General features: G+C 39.7%; 1 protein-coding gene across 1 annotated transcript; it reads right to left on the reverse strand.

Moving 5' to 3' along the window:
• Window positions 1-163: 163 nt before the first annotated feature.
• On the reverse strand, window positions 164-13,536 carry echdc1 (enoyl CoA hydratase domain containing 1). The gene is made up of 7 exons (XM_088409890.1): window positions 13,457-13,536; window positions 12,897-12,974; window positions 12,510-12,682; window positions 12,023-12,165; window positions 9,897-9,949; window positions 9,533-9,613; window positions 164-3,963 (listed from the first exon to the last, which is right to left on the reverse strand). The coding sequence occupies exons 2-7, from the start codon at window positions 12,965-12,967 to the stop codon at window positions 3,546-3,548; spliced, it is 939 nt and encodes a 312-aa protein (XP_088266016.1). The 5' UTR covers window positions 12,968-12,974; window positions 13,457-13,536; the 3' UTR covers window positions 164-3,545.
• Between the last annotated feature and the right edge of the window lie 4,606 nt (window positions 13,537-18,142).

The following is an 18,142-nucleotide window of genomic DNA, read 5'->3' on the forward strand; positions in this document are numbered from 1 at the left end:
TTCCTCATTTTTTGTGATGACATGGGGCTGAATCCCCCGCAAAAACTGAAATCCGCGAAATGGACCCCCCATGCACCAGGAATTTCCATGCATGTGTATTAGAATTTTTAAAATGTGAAAAGTATTTGTACTTAACACATGAGAAAGATGACTACTGTAAACATTTACTTAAATCTTTAATGATTAAACCTTATACAGTAACTATTGTTTTGGCCATAGTCAGGGAACGCGGAGGGCCATAGTTGCCCTCAGAGTAACTGTCCTCAAGCGTAGGGTAGAACCCGTAGCTGATCAAGCATAATGGAAGCAGAGTTTACATTTGAAATTCCAATTTATTACAACATAACTGTTTGCAACATCTTCACTAGGCTTTCTTTCATCCTCGCCGTACTACTTCCACCGTGCGTTCTCACTTTGCCTGTGAGCTTCACTAGGGAGACTTCTGTGAGTCCTGTCCCTAACACTCAGCTTGAACAAGTCTGGCGAGAATCAGTCGATTAGCTCACAAGTACTCCAACAAGACAGGCGTTTGGCTCCTGTCGCAACATTGGCCAATGAGGGAAGGAGTCGTAATCCACTCCTTATTGGTCAATGTTGCGCAGGGAGTCAATCACGGGTCTTGCAGGAATGCCTGCCAGCTGATTGTCTCAGCAGTCTTGTCCAAGCTGTTGAACATACCTTCAGCAGCAGTACCCACATGCGAGTGAACGCGCAGTGGAAGGAGTATGGTGATGACAAAGGGGATTCTGCTTAATCCGTTGACAGGAAAAACAGCTGAAAGAACAAGGCTGTCATGCTGTGCAGGCATCTCACAAGATGTGGCATGCACGAGATCTTGTCCCATCCCTACTACTGTGTTACAACACAAAGGAAAGTACTGAGCTATTTTACTCCCGATTGAGTTTTGATATCAGCATCTGATCTCTCTACTGCTGTCAAATACTGATTCAATTTTTGCTATACAGATAAATAGATGCATTCATAGTAAAATAGTTAACATTTTGAAATGATTGGAACTTTAATGTGAAATATCAATGTTGTATATTTTCAAAAATCCGCTCCAACACAGGTATGAGGAATGATGCATGTTTGAAATTATTTTCATGGTTCATGTGGCAAGATGCTCTTGATATTTTGGGTTTGGTGTATATAAATGTCCTTCCATTTTGACATTTATTTGAAATCTGATTACATTAAGTTTTCCTCTGTGTTCCGACGGACCGCCTGGTTAGTCCGTCACTGACGGATGCCTGTGTTGCTGACTGAGAAACTTTTAGAAATGACTAAGACTGGACTAATCCTGATGGTTGCAATTTACAGCTGTCTCCTCACTGACTCTTCCAAATTTCTGAGAAATTTTGAAAGGGCCTTAGAGAATGGAAGTATGAAACACAAAGAAGGCAACAAGACTCACCCAGGGATAACCGATAGGTCCTGAAGCATAATGATGCTGCATTTTCAATGTTGAAAGAGTCAACATTGCAGTGAGCAATTATACATGACTTGCTTTCACCTCATACATTTTTAATCTGAAGTTTGATTGTATTGTTTTAATTTGGTTATTGTTTGGGATAATGGAGGTTTTATTCAATTTTATTAAAGTATGGTAATGGGTTGAGTGTATGAATTGTTCATCTCTTTGTGCCGACAACCAGTTGAGGGTGTCACCCGCTTAATGCCCCAAGCCAGCTGGAACACGCACCAGCAAGCGACTCGCGTGAGGAAAAGAGTCTGTAGAAGATGGATGGTTAATGATTTTTCAAGACTGAGGTTGAATATTTATTTATAGTAAGATGGGGGGTAATTTATGTTTCAACAGATGACAAAGGTTTTTATTTTTGAGCGATGGAAGTGCTGGTGATATTTGATTGAGGGTGCAACAGACAGACGATTTGGGCCAGCTTGCAAAAAAAGATAGACCAAAGGAGATGGCATGGGAGACCATGGTACTAATGGGCAATAAATGATGGACCAGAAAAATGATTAAAGTAAAATGCCCACTTCTGTGGATTACTTCATTTTCAACTCCTTAAAAATTTTGGGGGAGTAACGGTTATTGCTTGGTATATGCCTATTTTTTTTTAACTTGATTTGTAAATGAATAAATGGTCATTTCATCATACTCACACCTTCTTTCTTTTTACTTTGTGTTTTCCCTTTGCCATAAGCCATGTTCCTTTTCCACAATAGAGCTATTCCAAGAGTGTCAAATAATTATTGGTTTTTGGGGTAGATGGGTAAGTTGAGCCACTTTCCAAACCTTTTGTTGAAGCTATGTGCTTTACACGTAGAAAGGGCTAAAATAATGGCATTTTAAGACGAATTTTAAAGTCTCCTCTCTTTACCCCATAGAAGATGCCATATTCATCCTCACCTCTTTTTCCTGCTCATTAAACTTTTACTTCCCCCCTTTCCTGGATTAATATGTGTGTACAGAACAAAATCCGTAATTTCCTCATATTTATGTGAAGCTTTAAAAACAATTAGGGAATTATGTAATACTTTTTATTTCGTAAACATGATGTTCGCTCTGTCAATAATCCTGAACTGATACTTAAGGACTAGTACAAACGGTTGGAACTGCTATACAGCCAAAATACAGAATTAGAGGGCCAGAACAGCTTTATTAAATGAGCTATCCACCATACTGTGCACCTTTAGGCTACTTATTCTAATTATGCCATTTTGTATTTTAACAACAAAAACTTAGGAATCTTGAATTTTAGGATAGAGTAAATTTACTTTTGTCCGTGAAAAAAAAACCCGTGTGTGGGGTGGTGTAAATAAACATGTATGACCTCTACCGTGTGGCTCCAGTTCCACAAAAAGGAGTCTTTTTTTTTTTTTTTTTTTTTTTAAGTCCCATGAGCATTTTTTAATGGTTTCTTAGTAACATAGGCCGGCTCAGCTAGCTGGTATTCCTAACTTACCCGAGTCTCCCCTAATAGCACTTTAAACGCCTATATAGTAGGAAATTTGAACTGCTGTTGCAAATGTCATTTTTGGCCGTGCCTTTGTCCACATGTTGCTGGGGTTTTTACAAATGGCTGATAAATGTTTTGGTACATGCTCAACGCAGCGGTGCAGAGACGCAACACAGCATGTGGAATTCAGGGGTCAGTGTCACCTGCACATTAGCAGCTCACAGTCTGTGCGCACAGCCAGCACGCATCCTCAAAAACTTTCATAAGTTATGTAAGTCAGTCCACAAAGACATGCATTAAGTATTTCAATGTCGCTCATGAGGCAGACAAACCACTGAACAGAATCAATAAAACAAGCTAAGAACATTCTCACGTCTGCTGACAAATGCAATGTACTTAGAATTGGCGGATCAAAATATGAAAAAAAAAAAAAACGCAAAAATGAATATGACCTATGAAATTCAAAGGCGTGTGAGTATATTTTTATCTCTGACATTCTCTGTACATGAATCCTAAAATTAATACATCATCCTGGTTAAAATGCACTGCAACAATGTTTCATCTGTTCTATTGTTGAGCTGAAGAGTTTCCACACAAATCTGAGTGGACAAGAGCATATGCTCATTTGTACTTAGACTTGATGGTGAGTGCCTGTAGGTTGGCTGGACCACCCCAAACAGTTGTAAAGACCTCCTTCTCAGTCCTCAAAGCCTCCACTAGAGAGAGTTCTCTACCTGACAATACTACTTTTTTAATAGCTTGAATGACAGGCGGTGGGCCTTTTGTGTAGTGAGAGAGCCATTTTTCAGTCTGCTGTAGGAGAGTTCCCACATCTACCTCCTTCTGAGGGTCTTTGAGCGCTCCATCTGCCAACCGAATCTGGAGGCCAAACTCTGGATCCACTTTTGAAGCGCAACAGAGTAACTTGAGGGAATTTTGGCTTCCAACAAGACGGGCGAGTCGAGCAGCTCCACCCCAGCCTGGGACCACACCCATGTGTTTGTGGACAAACTGGATAACACTGTCAGGCGCCATTAATCTGAAAAAGAAACGTCAAAATATCATTTTGAAGTGTACATACACATTAATTAATAATTGGGGCTGACAGTTCCTACTAGGATTTGCACGATTAGGGCCAAAATAATCACAATTATTTTGGTCAATATTGAAATCACAATTATTCATCATGTTTGGTCACAAATGTCCATTTATTGCACTTTTTTTTTACACAAGCTGTACATGAACAAGGCTTGATACTTAATAAAAATAATAATTAAATAATGTCATTTTTGGTCCTTTCAAACCCAACTTATTCCAAATTTTGCCAATCAGGTTTTCCAAAATGGGTCTCATTTGACTGACTATATATAGGAATCAGGTGAGAAACTCAATGGAATTTCACTGTAGTGCTGATGGGAGGCTGCTACAAGTATAACAGTACCAGAATCAAAGTGAGTATGGACTTAATGTAGCAGTCAAAATATTATTTTCAGTCATTTCAAATGGATTTTATTCCAATTTTTCTGAATTGGATTTTAACTCATGTTATAGTCCGTCAACTTTACGCAAGACTTGAAATATCTGGTCCACCGCGCACGCCGCCGCGTCAATTCCACAGTTCAGCAAGCGCCAAACAGGAAACAGAATTTGTGAATAATAAAATAATAAAAAATGCAAATAATTGATTCTTTAAATCACTGACTGTGATTTTCTGGATTCTCGTTTTAGATTTTGCCCTGCATAATTGAAGAGTACCATTGACGCAAATCACAGACCTCTACGAAATAGTCAGTGCTCTCATTTGCCTGCGTCCCAGAAGCATGATTTTTGACAGGGACGCATACTTTCAAATCAACGGGCATCCTTCAGACAGGTTTTTTTTTGTTTTTTTTACATCAAGATATTAATTCTCATCCATCTGATCTTTTAGTCTACAAAACTCAACAACCTATGAACATTTTCGACAACTTCGTTCATTATGTTTGTTTTCATCTCACGAAAAAGAACATCAATCGTGGAAAAAAAAAAGAACACAGCTTTGTTTACATTGAAAGGTAAAAAAGATCACGTAGATGATAACTACGATTGTTGTCATGACCTTGCTTCAGGGAACAACTTCAAGAGTCCCAATGCCATTTGTTACATACCGTACATTATACAGAGCTCTTTAACCTCTGAAAACTGTCATGTCCCCCTTAACTCGCAATACTAATATTATGGGTCCTGACAGAAATGTTTGGGCTACACAGGCCATTTTCTGGAGCATTTAAACCTCAATAAACCCGCATCAGCCATTAAAACTTATAGACATGATGCTGTCAAAACTTTAAAAAAAATTAAGAATGTTTTAAAATAAATATCCATGAAATTTTATGAAGTCCAAATTACAAATCACAGTTTAATATAAAAAGAACATCATCAATTAATTGAATATGGACAAAATAAAATAACACATATTAAAAATGAAACAATAAATAAAGAAAAGGCTTGCACTCACCAAACTAAACAGCGGTCACAATCAATCAGTCTTTTCACTATCTCCTGATTTTTCTTGACCTCTTCATGCTCTCTTTCTCCTCGCACTGAGATGTACAGTGTATCCACGCGAGTGGCTAAAAAATACACTAAAACTGCAGCACTTAGGAGGAGTGTAAACATATTGATATTATATTACATGAAAAGAACAGAATATACAGAATAATTTTAGATGTAAAATACATATAAAATAGATATACGGTCACGAACTGTGGGTTGTGACCAAAAGAACGAGATCCCAGATACAAGCGGCCGAAATGAGTATTTAGTAAAAATAAATTTAAAATGAAATTTGACTTGAAAAAGAACAGAATATAGAGAATAATGTTATATATAAAATATATATAAAATGCATATATTTAATAAAAATAAATTCAAGATGAAATTTGACTTTAAAAAGAACAGAATATGGAGAATGATTATATTATATATATATATATATATATATATATATATATATATATATATATATATATATATATATATATATACACACTTAAAATGAAATTTGGACTTTTATTATAGTTATCATTTTTATAATTTATTACAGTCAGTGGCGGGCCGTGACTTTCACACGAACGCCTTTCTGTGATGTCAGACTCTTGAATAAATGGCCCCCATGCTTTCATGTACGCATTACTGGGCTACACAGGCTATTTTCTGGAGCTTTTAAACACCAATAACATTTAAAATTAAAACTTGTCATTATACGCGATGCTGTCAAAACTTTAAAAAAATAATAATTTAAAATAACCACAAAATCGTATTATTTCCAAATTACATATCAAGGTTTATTATTAGAAGAACATTTTATTTCTTTACTATTAATTGAATATGAACAAAATAAAATGATACAAACATATTAAAAATGAAACAAATAAAGAAAAGGTTTGCATTCACCAAAACAAATGGTGGTCACAATCAGTATTTCCAATATCTCCCTTTTTTTCTTTACCTCTTCATTATAGAGGTCTCTTTCTCTTGGCACTGAGATGCACAGTTTATCTACTTGGGTGTTCCCAGCGCATTAAGGAGCTCTCTTTACCTTCGAACTGAGATGTTCACTACTGTATATCCACTCAGGTGTCCCAAGAAGTTTTTAAAAGCATCGTAGCTCGTGTGTGTATTGAAGTTTGCAAATCCAGTGTAGCGCCAAACGCGAAATCGATCCTTTGCAAACAAAAGGCATTCCCAGCAGAGCTATAATTATAGTTTATTATAGTTATGATAGTGATGTCAGGTGATTTTAGGCTAGCAGAGAAGGCCTTGACGGCCCTGACGGCTCACCACTGGAGTAACACAATGGATTACAATGCATTTTTAGCCTGAAAGTAGTGCTTTTTTCCCCAAAATTCGCCCAAAACACCACAGGATCAGAAGAGAAAAGCCCGGGGCAAAATGTGGCATGAATGTAAATGTGGCAGCTGGAAACTACATGCTGAATATGGACAATACGTACACATGATGGACATATGCCCATTACATTCAGTTCGACAGAGATATAGAGTAATAAAACGAATATAGAGTTCGGTGCACTTTGTGCGCGATACCTAAAGAGCTGTGTACTTTGCGAAATAAGACCAGTAATTTGACATACTATTTAGAGCTGTGCCATAATAACAAGAAGTTAGCAAAAAGAAAACACGTGGAAGGTTTTGTTCTCTCGCTGAGGTATGCCACTTCCACTTCAAAAGGTAAGGAGATTCGTGGCGGAGTACTGTATGTTGTATGTAGAAGATATGCTGCCGCTTCCCACAGCAGATTAACCAGCACTTTAAAACCTTGTGAGCAAGATCCCTTCTATTTCATAGTTGTTCCATAAATTGAAACCTGGAACAGATACACACATGTACTTGCTGGGGGCTAGCAAAAATAAAAACTAACAAATAAGTCACACTGGACTATAAGCCGCAGGGCTCAAATCATGAGAAAAAAGTTGCGGTTTATAGTCCGAAAAATACAGTACTTTGAAATGACAGTAATCGGTAATAAATAATGCATTACATTTTTGCCCAACACTGCATAAAGCCCACCTGAAAGAAGACTTCCTGATGGACCTTAAACGCAAAGATTAATTGTTCAACAGAGCCATTGAAGTCTTTTTGAGCAAAGAAAGGATGGATTTTATTTTCAGATAAGGCTCTGTGCAAATCCACATTGGTGAGTGCAAACATTTAATTTGTGTTGGTAATATATTTATTTGTCAAGCTGATTAGTCATTTTCTCAATGGTAACAAAATTAATTGTAAAAAAATATTACAAAATAACGGATTTCAAATGCTTTGCAAATAAAGTGTTTCTTGATTAGCCTATATTAAGGGTGATGTAATGTGTGAAAACTCAAGCCCTTGTGTCATATTAATGATGTTATGAAGCATGTTAGGTAGGAATAAATATGACATCACTGAAGGCCCAGGGTTGAAATGCATGGCCTGCCACACTTATTATTATTACAGTTATTGTATTTTGCCCACTATAAGAAGAACCCAAAAGCCTGATTTTTTTTTTTTTAAAGCTGACGGTGCGCCTTATAATCCGGTGCGTCTTATATATGGATCAAATCATGTGCTGACTGCATAAACTATAGTTTATGCCTAAAAAATGCAGTTCAAACCGACGTGGCCCGAGGGTATTAAAGCCGACACGGCCCAGCGTGATTAATTGACTTGCAGGCTCAACACGTTTTTTTTTTTTTTTTGAGGACTTAAGAGTGTGTGATCCCACACTCATGTTTGTTGTTCGAATTTCCCTGACTTTCGTTTATTCATAACCTTCCTGCTCAATAGTAATAGCGGATCAAAAATATATAATGCACGCAGAGGAAAAACTTTAAAAGACAGCGGCTCCACACCTTCATCCACGCTTGGCTCCAAACTCATACCGTTGCATGTTTGTCGTTTAAATTTCCCTGACTTTCGATGATTCCTAACTTCTTTGTGCTCCATATCGTAATAGCGGGTTAAAAATATATAATGCACGCCGAGGAAAAAAATGAAAAAGACAGCGGCACCAGCCTTCACCCGCGCTTGGCTCCAAACTCATACCGTTGCATGTTTGGCATTTAAATTTCCCTGACTTTTATTTATTCCTAACTTCTTTGTGCTCCATAGAAATAACGGGTTGAAAATATTTAATGCATGCAGAGGAAAAAATTAAAAAGACATCAGCGCCACGCCTTCACCCGCGCTTGGCTGCAAACTCATACCGTTACATGTTTGTCGTTAAAATTTCCCTGACTTTCGTTTATTTGTAACTTCTTTGTGCTCCATCACGAAATAGCTGGCAGCACGAAATATATAATGCATGCCGAGGGGAAAATCAAAAGCATTGTGGCGCCGCATTCACAAGTGCATGGCTTGATCTGGATCTATTCTGCGCTCTGTGGCTCCTGTTTAGTAGTTAAATAGCAATTACCAATAATGCATTCTCTGTTTTATCTGATTTTTTTAATAACAAATATTTCTTAGTGTAATATCCATACAACGCTTATATTGTATGAATAAAGTTTATATTCTATTATTAAAGTTTGAAAAACTTTGTAAAGCACCATCTAGTGGCTGCATAACGCAACTCTATCTAGTGGATGAATAATGCAACCCCAGCCAGTACTATGGTTTCAACTCTATGTGCGCCTTATAATCCAGTGCGCCTTATATGTGGCATTTTTTAGAAACTCTGCCGTTTATTGATTGTGCGCCTTATAATCCGGTGCACCTTATAGTGCGGAAAGTAAGGAACTCATGGTTAATGAACGCATCATGTGTCTTGTCCTCACATTAGCAGCATTTCATACATACATACAGCATGAAGTTGATGCAGCACGTTGGTGGCGTGTTATGTCATGCTATTGTTGTTATATCATTAGGCATCAAATGAACAGACATAAAATAGAAAATTAGAGCAAAATCCGCAAATCCTCATATGCCATTTTATAATACCCACATTACTCAAGGACATGTTTCACCCCAAGTTGTCTATTTTTTTTCCACCCATATACCGAATTTCTTCTCTGTCAAGTGTAGAGTCTCTAACATTAAAACATTGATAAAGAGCTTAAAAATTGATGTGTGTACCTGAAATCACAGGCAGTAGCAAGTTCTGCGCCCCCGCCCAGAGCTCTCCCCTCCACAAGAGCAACAGAAATCAAAGGCAGCCTGCACTGGGAACACAATATACTGTACAGTATTGTGCTCCAATACTGCATACGCCTAAATCAGGGGTGTCCAAATCCAGTCCTGAAGGGCCAGTAACCGGCATATTTTTTAGGTTTCTTTCCCCAACACACCATATTCAAATGGTCAGGTCATCAGTAAGCTCAGCACTAATGATTCATCGTTGGTGTCAGGGAAAGAAACCTGGAAAACATGCCGAACAGCAGCCTTCGAGGACCGTGTTTGGACACCCCTGTCTTAAATCATGTGATAAAAGGCCCCTTACCTGAGTAGTCTTGTTAGAACATTCTGCATAAACATACACATCTTCATGCCATCCTACAAAACAGAAGAAACATTACTTCCTGTAATAAAAGACAATGCGTTTTCGCCATTAAAATCTAGGGAAGGCATGTGAATAAAGTGGTGTAAGCACATACAGATTTTTTTAAATTTTTTTTATGACAATTGCCTTGTTTGTTCTTAATGTTCAAAGTGTATGGTGTGCTAAAAAGGAACAACACAGCACACCACACTCATACTAAAATGTCAATTGCAGGTCTCCTACTTCAAACCAGATGTCTCCCGTACGGTAGACATTTGAGAATTGTGAGAGTCAGTGTGGCAGCACAAGGGCATCAAGGCTGCTGTAAAATAGACAGATGACCGAGTTTAGTCCTCGAGAGCCATTATTCAGCCCGTTTCCATGTGACCCTCTTCCAAGAAATCTGATTCAAATGATCGGGTTTATTATCAGGCTTCTGTAAAACTTGCTGATGAGCTGATTATTTGACTCAGTTGTGTTGTTGAAGGGTACCATAAAAACAGGCACGATTAGTGCAGTGGTTCTCAAAGTGGGATCCCCGGAGCGCTGGGGGTCCATGGAATAATTTTGGTTTTGGAAGTGTTTTAGTTTATCTTTTAACGGTTACAGATTTGTGCCTTGTTTGATTGTGCATTTTGTGGTGGGGATGAACAGGGTTCAGTTGGGAGCAGTTGCTGTCGTTGCGCATGCATAGTTCTTTCTCTTTGTAAGATCTCGTCCACGAGTGTCTCTGAGTAGTGTTTTCTTCATCCAAATGCTGTCATTAATGTTAATATGGCCAAAATTAGTCCTTTATTGGTCCAACTTGTGAATGTACGTAGGTAGCAAGCTAGCTTACTTTAGTTTTTATCTTCAGCATGTTATATGTGTTGCCTTGCATGTGTTTGGCCCGTTAGCATTTTCGTTTATGCTAGGTATTTCCTTTTGGTTAAATGTTAGCATATGCAAATGTTTTGCATTGACAATCATACTAATTTGCATCTAATTAACGTTTGAATTGATAGGGATATCATTTGTAATTCAGTTATATGATTGATTTAATTCACGCAATTTTTGTTTATTTTTGTAAGCTATATAATTCTTGCATATGGGACTTACCTGAGTAACTGAGTAATAGCAATGTTTGATCTTGGAGAGAGAGTCGTTGACACCCCTTGTTTGGTGTATTTTCTGTTCCTTGCAGTTTTACAATACAAATGAGTGAGAGATGTACCACTGACTGAACTGCATTAAAGAAAAGTTATGCCTATTAAGGACAGAACATTGGCTTATTAATCAAAAATGAGGTTAATTTTATTTTATATTAAATTGTAAAAGAACTCATGGGTTTTCAATTAAGCAATCAATTCAACCAGTTTAATATATTTTTAGAAATGCAATAATTTTGAAATTAGTCAAAATGCATTTTGTGACTAAAATTGCTTTCTAATGAGTGTAGAGAAGTAATATCACATGAATAGCACGAATCCACACGGTGAAATTCTTACTCCGTTCACCTCAGTGAACAGAGGAGATGAAGCCAGCATATCTAAAGCGGTAAATCATTTTATAATGCTGTTTTTGGCTAAATAATTGGCAGCAAATTTGGGGGGGATATTGTTCCGCTTAATTATAAGTAAAGAGAAAAACGCTATATAAATGTACTACATTATTATTATTAGAAAATATGATTACTGTGCAACATTGTTGTTCTCATATACCATTTAAACTGCTTTTGGTCCTTATGTTTTTTTTTTTTTTTTTGTGGTTTGTAATTGCTGTTTTCTTTTCTCTGTGTATGTTCCATCCTGAACCTTATCTCCAAATGCATTCCCAATTGTAGATATCCCACACAATATAAATAACCAGGAATATATCAGTTGTCGTGGTAGCACAGATAAAAACATTGTGATAAAACACAGTTAAAAACATTTTCAGCATACAGTGATACAGACCATCTCTTCCACATGACCATACAGCTAAACAAGAAAAAAAGGAAATGAATTTGTCCTTGCTGACTGATTGCAAGATATAAAGAATGTTCAAATTTGTTCCAATTCTCAGTATGTTTGTGTTGGATTAGCAGCTGAAAACTTTTACTGACATACTTGGGGTTTTGATAATGCCTTGACAGCATTAAGGTCTGATCCAGAACAGAAGGTTCCCGCAGCACCCTTGAGTATAAGTCCTTTTCCATCTGTCCACTGCTCTAGTTGTCTCACCTTTTCCTCTAACTGCACCATCATTGCACCTGAAATAGAAGATCACAATAGAAATTTATAAGAAAAACCTTTAAAATCTTATGACACACCACAAACCACAATAATTGGAAAAACCCCAAAGGTTTTTATTGTATTTTCTGCCCCCGCCAAGAGAGCATTTAATAGTCTAGGTCTATCACTATATGCTGGTTGCATATTTGATAAGATAAGATTTGTAATTAGTTTGCACCTAAATGAAATGGGATTTTTTTTTCCCCACGACAGATGATCACTCAGGGCCGCACACTGGCTGGGGATATCAATGTATGGTTGCATTGAACACAGATTGATAGGTCCAACGATAACATCAGGAGAGATTTTTGAGAAACCTTACCAGTGAATGCATTCATGTGGGAAGGGTTGTTTATTGTGACTATAGCAATGCCGGACTCCTCTTTTATAAGATCAATGGAACCACCAGGAAAGCCAAGCAACTTGGTCTTCAATTCTTCCTGGTCGAAGTCCAACTCTGTGTAAACTTGGCCACTCATCTGCCTCTGCCACATCCTTAAGAATATACTATACGTTAGTATACATTGAACCCATATACAAATAATCTTAAAAGTTCAACTGCTGTCTCTCTGCCAATCAATTTGAGCATCATTATATCTAACAATGTTTTTTTTTTTTTTTTCTTGTAGGTTGTCTTATATCATTTAATTGACGGTGAAGCTTTACTATCGTCCAGTGAATTTATTACACAGCGGAAAGTCTTTGATACCTGGTCCTGGACCATCTGTCGCACGCACGACTCCCCCTCAGGTAATGATGCCACACTGCATGGACAACCATGATCCTTCTGCATGGACATGAAACAAAAAGCAAAACTGTCGAGACATTTAAATACTCGGGAATAACTTTGGATAATATACTCGCCACAGACATACAAAATAGTCGCCAACAAAGGCTTTCAGTCATCTGAAAACTTAAGGACTTTACATGGAACTCCACCTCCTGTTGTTACTCTGTAAAAGCATCATCCAATCCAGCCTTCTGTACTGTTCTACAAGTCATGCTTTCTGTTTCGAACCAGTCTGCAAAAGTTCCATCACTCGCGAGCAAACGCTATCCATTGTTCAAGCCATCACCCAACGTCTGTTTTTTTTTTTCAATTTTTTTTCTTTTTATTATTGTTGCCTGATGTGTAAACGTTGTCTGCGAAAATGAAGTTTCCAATGGGGACCAATAAATGTAAAAACTACATCTGTAAGATGGATAAAATCCCAGATCAAATACTTTGGTAACGAATTCACGTTTGTAGCATAAATCTGCAAATCCTACCTTGAAACACGAATCACTTTTACCCAAATCTAACCACCGGACGGGAAGTCTTGTTTTACTGCACTGCATTTGTATGGCGCTTGGCAGACAGCGTTCATGCGCATTGCTGCCCTCTACCGAAATGGGGTAATGGCGATATTGGAATATGAAGATGGACTGATGCCCGAGAGGATTCTCGATACTTAAAGCAAGTTTGGTTTCCCCGAGTAATATTGACAATGAGTAATATTGACAATCTATTATTCCATTTTGCAAACAATCTCAGCAAAAACTGCAGAAGGGAATGTTATTTAAATCAAGGGGAAGTCCTAAGTGTGTCTTGGGGGAACTTTTGTCATCACAATACAGGCACTCATAAATCTTTATATGCATTTTGATCGTCTTTATTTCTTAATAGGATTCAAATTCTGCTTTTGTGTTTGCATCAAAGGATTATCAATGGATATTTACAAAATCAACTGCAATCTTTGTTCCTGCCAGCAGAGGTCCTTGTTCCTAAAGCTTCAAAAAAATGAATCAATTTGTAAGCAATTGGACAAAATGGTTTGGTAATTCACAAAAACTTAAATTTGACCATCACTAAAAATGAGAACACATTAGTCTTTGTATTGAAACATGATAGGCTTTTGAAAGGTCCATAATCCATGTCACTGGCATCGTCAATCTTCATATTCATGCTCTTCTTGACGCATGTGTGGGGACTCGCGGGGCGGCATGGCTCGCTGGTAGAGTGGTCGTCTCCCAGCTGAGAGGCTGTGGGTTCGATCCCCCGACCAGCAAGGCCACGTCGAAGTGTCCTTGACCAAGACACTGAACCCCCAATTGCTCCTGATGCTGCGTCATCAGTAGGTAAATGACTATTAGTGTAAAGCGCTTTGAGTACCAAAGGTAGAAAACCCCTATATGAGTGAAAGTTCATTTACCATTTACCATCACTTTCGCTATGAACGTCGCTATCATCCCAATTTGCATGTTGCGCTTCATACACACCGGAGGCAATCTACAGAAAGATTCATACCTACTGGCACTCCCCAGGAGAAGTTCATGCACAGCCCGCAAGTTGTGTGTGTAATAACTCTGTTATAATCGTACTGTAGCGGGTCAAATTCAGAGTTGGAGGTGGAGTCAGTTGGGATGCTAACAGCAGTGTTTTTATTGAGTTCAAACACAACAGCGCACACGCACATTTTTGGCATTTCTGAACATGTGTCATAGCTCCCTTCAGCTCACTCATCCCTCAGTATTAATTCTCCCTCTGGAACCCCTCTTCCCAATCACAGTATGAATTATGTATGACCCACTACACAGGCCCCCCCAGGATTCACCCATGGTCAAAATCCCTGTGCCTGGGAGGAACGATGACCCGCTCGCGACGCGTAACAACCTCAGGCGCAAAAGAAGATGGTGGTGTGGGGTCCACCAGAGAACAGTCTATGGGAAGGACGTATAGTGTCTCTTATGGCGATGCGATCTCTGAATCTTTCTCCGTCTCATGTGGTGTCCCGCAGGGGTCAGTACTTGGTCCCTTACTGTTCAACATCTACATGATTCCTCTCAGCGATATTATACGTAAACATGCTATTAGTTTTCATTGCGATGCTGATGATACCCAACTCTATAAGCCCTTAGAAATAACGGATCCGTGCAAGTGCAGTAAACTGGAGGCTTGCCTTGCCGAGATTAAACAATGGATGTCTTCCAATTTTCTGCTTCTCAACCCTAATAAAACTGAGATGTTATTTATTGGCCCTGCTCATCATCAGCACTTGCTTAAGAATACCACACTGAACCTAGAAAACTGTATTATTTCCCAAAGTAGTTCTGCAAAAAATCTCGGCGTGATATTTGACTCAACTCTCTCCTTTCGAACACATATTAATAACATGACAAGAACGGCGTTTTTTCACCTCCGCAATATAGCTAAAATTTGCCCTATTCTTTCTCTTAGCGATGCAGAAACAATAATTCATGCATTTGTTACGTCGCGCCTAGACTATTGTAACATTTTGTTTTCTGGACTTCCCATGTCCTACATTAAAAGCCTGCAGTGTGTACAGAATGCAGCAGCGAGACTATCGACAAGGACGAGAAAGTTTGATCATATTACTCCGATTCTAGCTGACCTGCATTGGCTTCCAATACACGTGAGATGTGATTTTAAGGTGCTGTTAATTACTTATAAAATTTTACACGGTTTAGCTCCTTCCTATCTCGTCGACTTAGTATCACCATATGTTCCGTCCTGACAACTTCGATCACAAAATGCCGGTTTGCTATCGACCCCACGGGCTAAAAAGAAGTCTGCGGGATCAAGGGCATTTTCCATTCGCGCGCCAGTACTATGGAATGCCCTACCTATGGAAGTTCGCGCAGCCACCTCAGTAGAAATCTTTAAATCCCGACTAAAAACACATTTATATATACTGCCCCCCTCTTCCGGCTGGGAGAGGGGGCTAGCTAGATGGTGAGGGTTGACTTGACCGCCTCCATTGGGTCCTGCGCTGGTCGACCATCACGGGTTAGGAGTTCGGCCATCTGCGGTCCACCTGGCTGGAATGTGGGATGGTTCCTGTCCAATGGCTTTGCCTGCTGTCAAGACATCACTGCACTATATAGCACAATATGTTTTCTGTAATTTATATTGTTTCTGTGTCTGGTACATGCAGCATCCACTTCAACCTGTGGGCCTGAAAGGGCGCTCCTCCCACCTGTGGTCCCTTCTGGAGGTTTCTGATTTTCCCCAAATTGGGGTTTTTGAGTTTTTCCTTCCCCCTCTGGGAGCTTTGACAGGGGATGCTGTTGTGTACCTTATACTGAAAAGATGTCTCTGTACGACCTCTTTTCATCTGTGAAGCCCTTTGAGACTTCGGTGATTTAGGGCTATATAAATAAAATTTGATTGATTGATATGGAACCAGCGTTAGGCAGCACCAGAACAACCGAAGTGGGTCCGGTCAGGTTTGAAGATTGGGGCTTTGGTGGGTGACCTCAAAGTGGCCTTTCAGCCAAATCCACAGGCCTGGAAATGTCCACGTGGGTCAGCTTTATTCTGTCAATTTAAATAGTCCCTGGCCTGCCGCCCATGTCCAGGACCAGCGATTTGTCTCCATGCTGGAGGACTTTGAATGGCCCGTAGTAGAGGGGGTGGAGTGAACCCTGGTGGGCATCATGGCGAACGAAGACAAACTCAGTCACGCGGATGATGTGAGGCACCCAGGTCCCTGGCGTACTATGCTGCAAAGTAGGGATGAGTAAGAATGAGTCAGCGGCTCATGACAAAGAACACCTCTGTGTAGATGGCGATCAGGGATGTGTAGCCTCTGGAATGAAATGATGGAATGATGTGGTCGAAATTCCTTTCGGGGACGACAAAAAGCTCCAAGGTGCCTTGGTGTGGCGATGTACTTTCGCTGCCAAGCCACACAACTCAACCCGGGAATGCACATGTTTGAGGCCTCACCAGACAAACTTGGCAGGACACTAATCTCAAAGATGCTCTCCTGACGGGGTGGAGAGTCCGTCCACTGCGTCAAACACGGCCTGCCACCAACTGGTGGGGACCAAGGGTCTCGAGCAACCCATGGGAGTGTCACACCACAGTTTGTTCCCCATTTCACCAACTGCAACCTCCTCCTAGCATAAGCCTTTGTTTGCGTGTTTGAGTGGTCATACATCGCGGTCCCCACCCATGCTATCATAGTCCAAACCCAGGTGTGCTGCACAGATGGAGGCCCTAGAGAGACAGTCAGCGACCACATTGGACTTGCCAGAGATGTGTTGGATGTCTGTGGTGCACTTGGATATAGACAACAGTTGGCACTGTTGGCAGGCAGTCCATGGCTCGGCCACCTTGGACATGGAGAACGTCAGCAGTTTGTGGTCAACTTGTGAACTCATGGCCTTCCAGGACAAAACGGAAATGACGGATTGCCAGCCTAACTACAAGTGGATTTCTGTTGGAAGTGTTGTATTTACGCTCCGTGGGGACCAGCTAGTTCAACATCTTCTCCATGAGCTTGGACGGTTTACTGTCCCCTGGTCTTTGCATCGCGAGAAGGCATCTGGCTCCTTCGGCAAGAGAGTTCAAAAATCTTGAGCAGGTATACTTTGAGCCCCTCATATTTGTTCTGCGCGGAAGGCATTGTGATGAAACTCACTGCCCTGGTCGCTGTGGAACTGTGGAGCGCCGACACGACGTGGTGATAGCACGTGGCATCGTTTGTAATCTCACTGTGGATAAGATAAAAGGAGGAACACATTTCTAGGTGTAGCTCTCTGAAAAAGATCATTGACAAGGTAATGACTCACATATTCTGGTCTGTCTGTTATGTCAAAAATGTGGCAGACCATGAACATTACATCCATGAATATATGTGACAAAGGGACCTATAGTCCTCTTTGTCCTTCAAGTTGACTAATTGTATTAAATACAGCTTCATTCTAATCTTCCATTCATCCATTTTCTAAAGCTGCTTATCCTCACTAGAGTGACAGGCTTGCTGGTGCCTATCCCAGCCATCTTTAGGCAGTAGTCAGGGGATACCCCGGACTGGTTGCCAGCCAATTGCAGTAATTCTAGTAACATAATACTCAACAGAGTAATGTCCAGATATGTTACCACTCATTAGCATAAGTAGCAAAAGGTCTTGTTGTAGTCCAGTAAACATCACTATGCATGCCACAGAC

This window comes from Hippichthys cyanospilos, chromosome 3, assembly GCF_059441005.1.
Source record: "Hippichthys cyanospilos isolate Australia breed blue-spotted pipefish chromosome 3, RoL_Hcya_1.0, whole genome shotgun sequence".
Classification (NCBI taxonomy): domain Eukaryota; kingdom Metazoa; phylum Chordata; class Actinopteri; order Syngnathiformes; family Syngnathidae; genus Hippichthys; species Hippichthys cyanospilos.

Coding starts and splice junctions, on each gene's coding strand:
- echdc1 (XM_088409890.1), bottom strand. CDS start 12,967: ATGGTTGTCCATGCAGTGTGGCATCATTACCTGAGGGGGAGTCGTGCG. Junction 12,166..12,509: donor CCACATGAATGCATTCACTG/GTAAGGTTTCTC, acceptor CTTCTATTTCAG/GTGCAATGATGGTGCAGTTA. Junction 9,950..12,022: donor AGGCATTATCAAAACCCCAA/GTATGTCAGTAA, acceptor TCTGTTTTGTAG/GATGGCATGAAGATGTGTAT.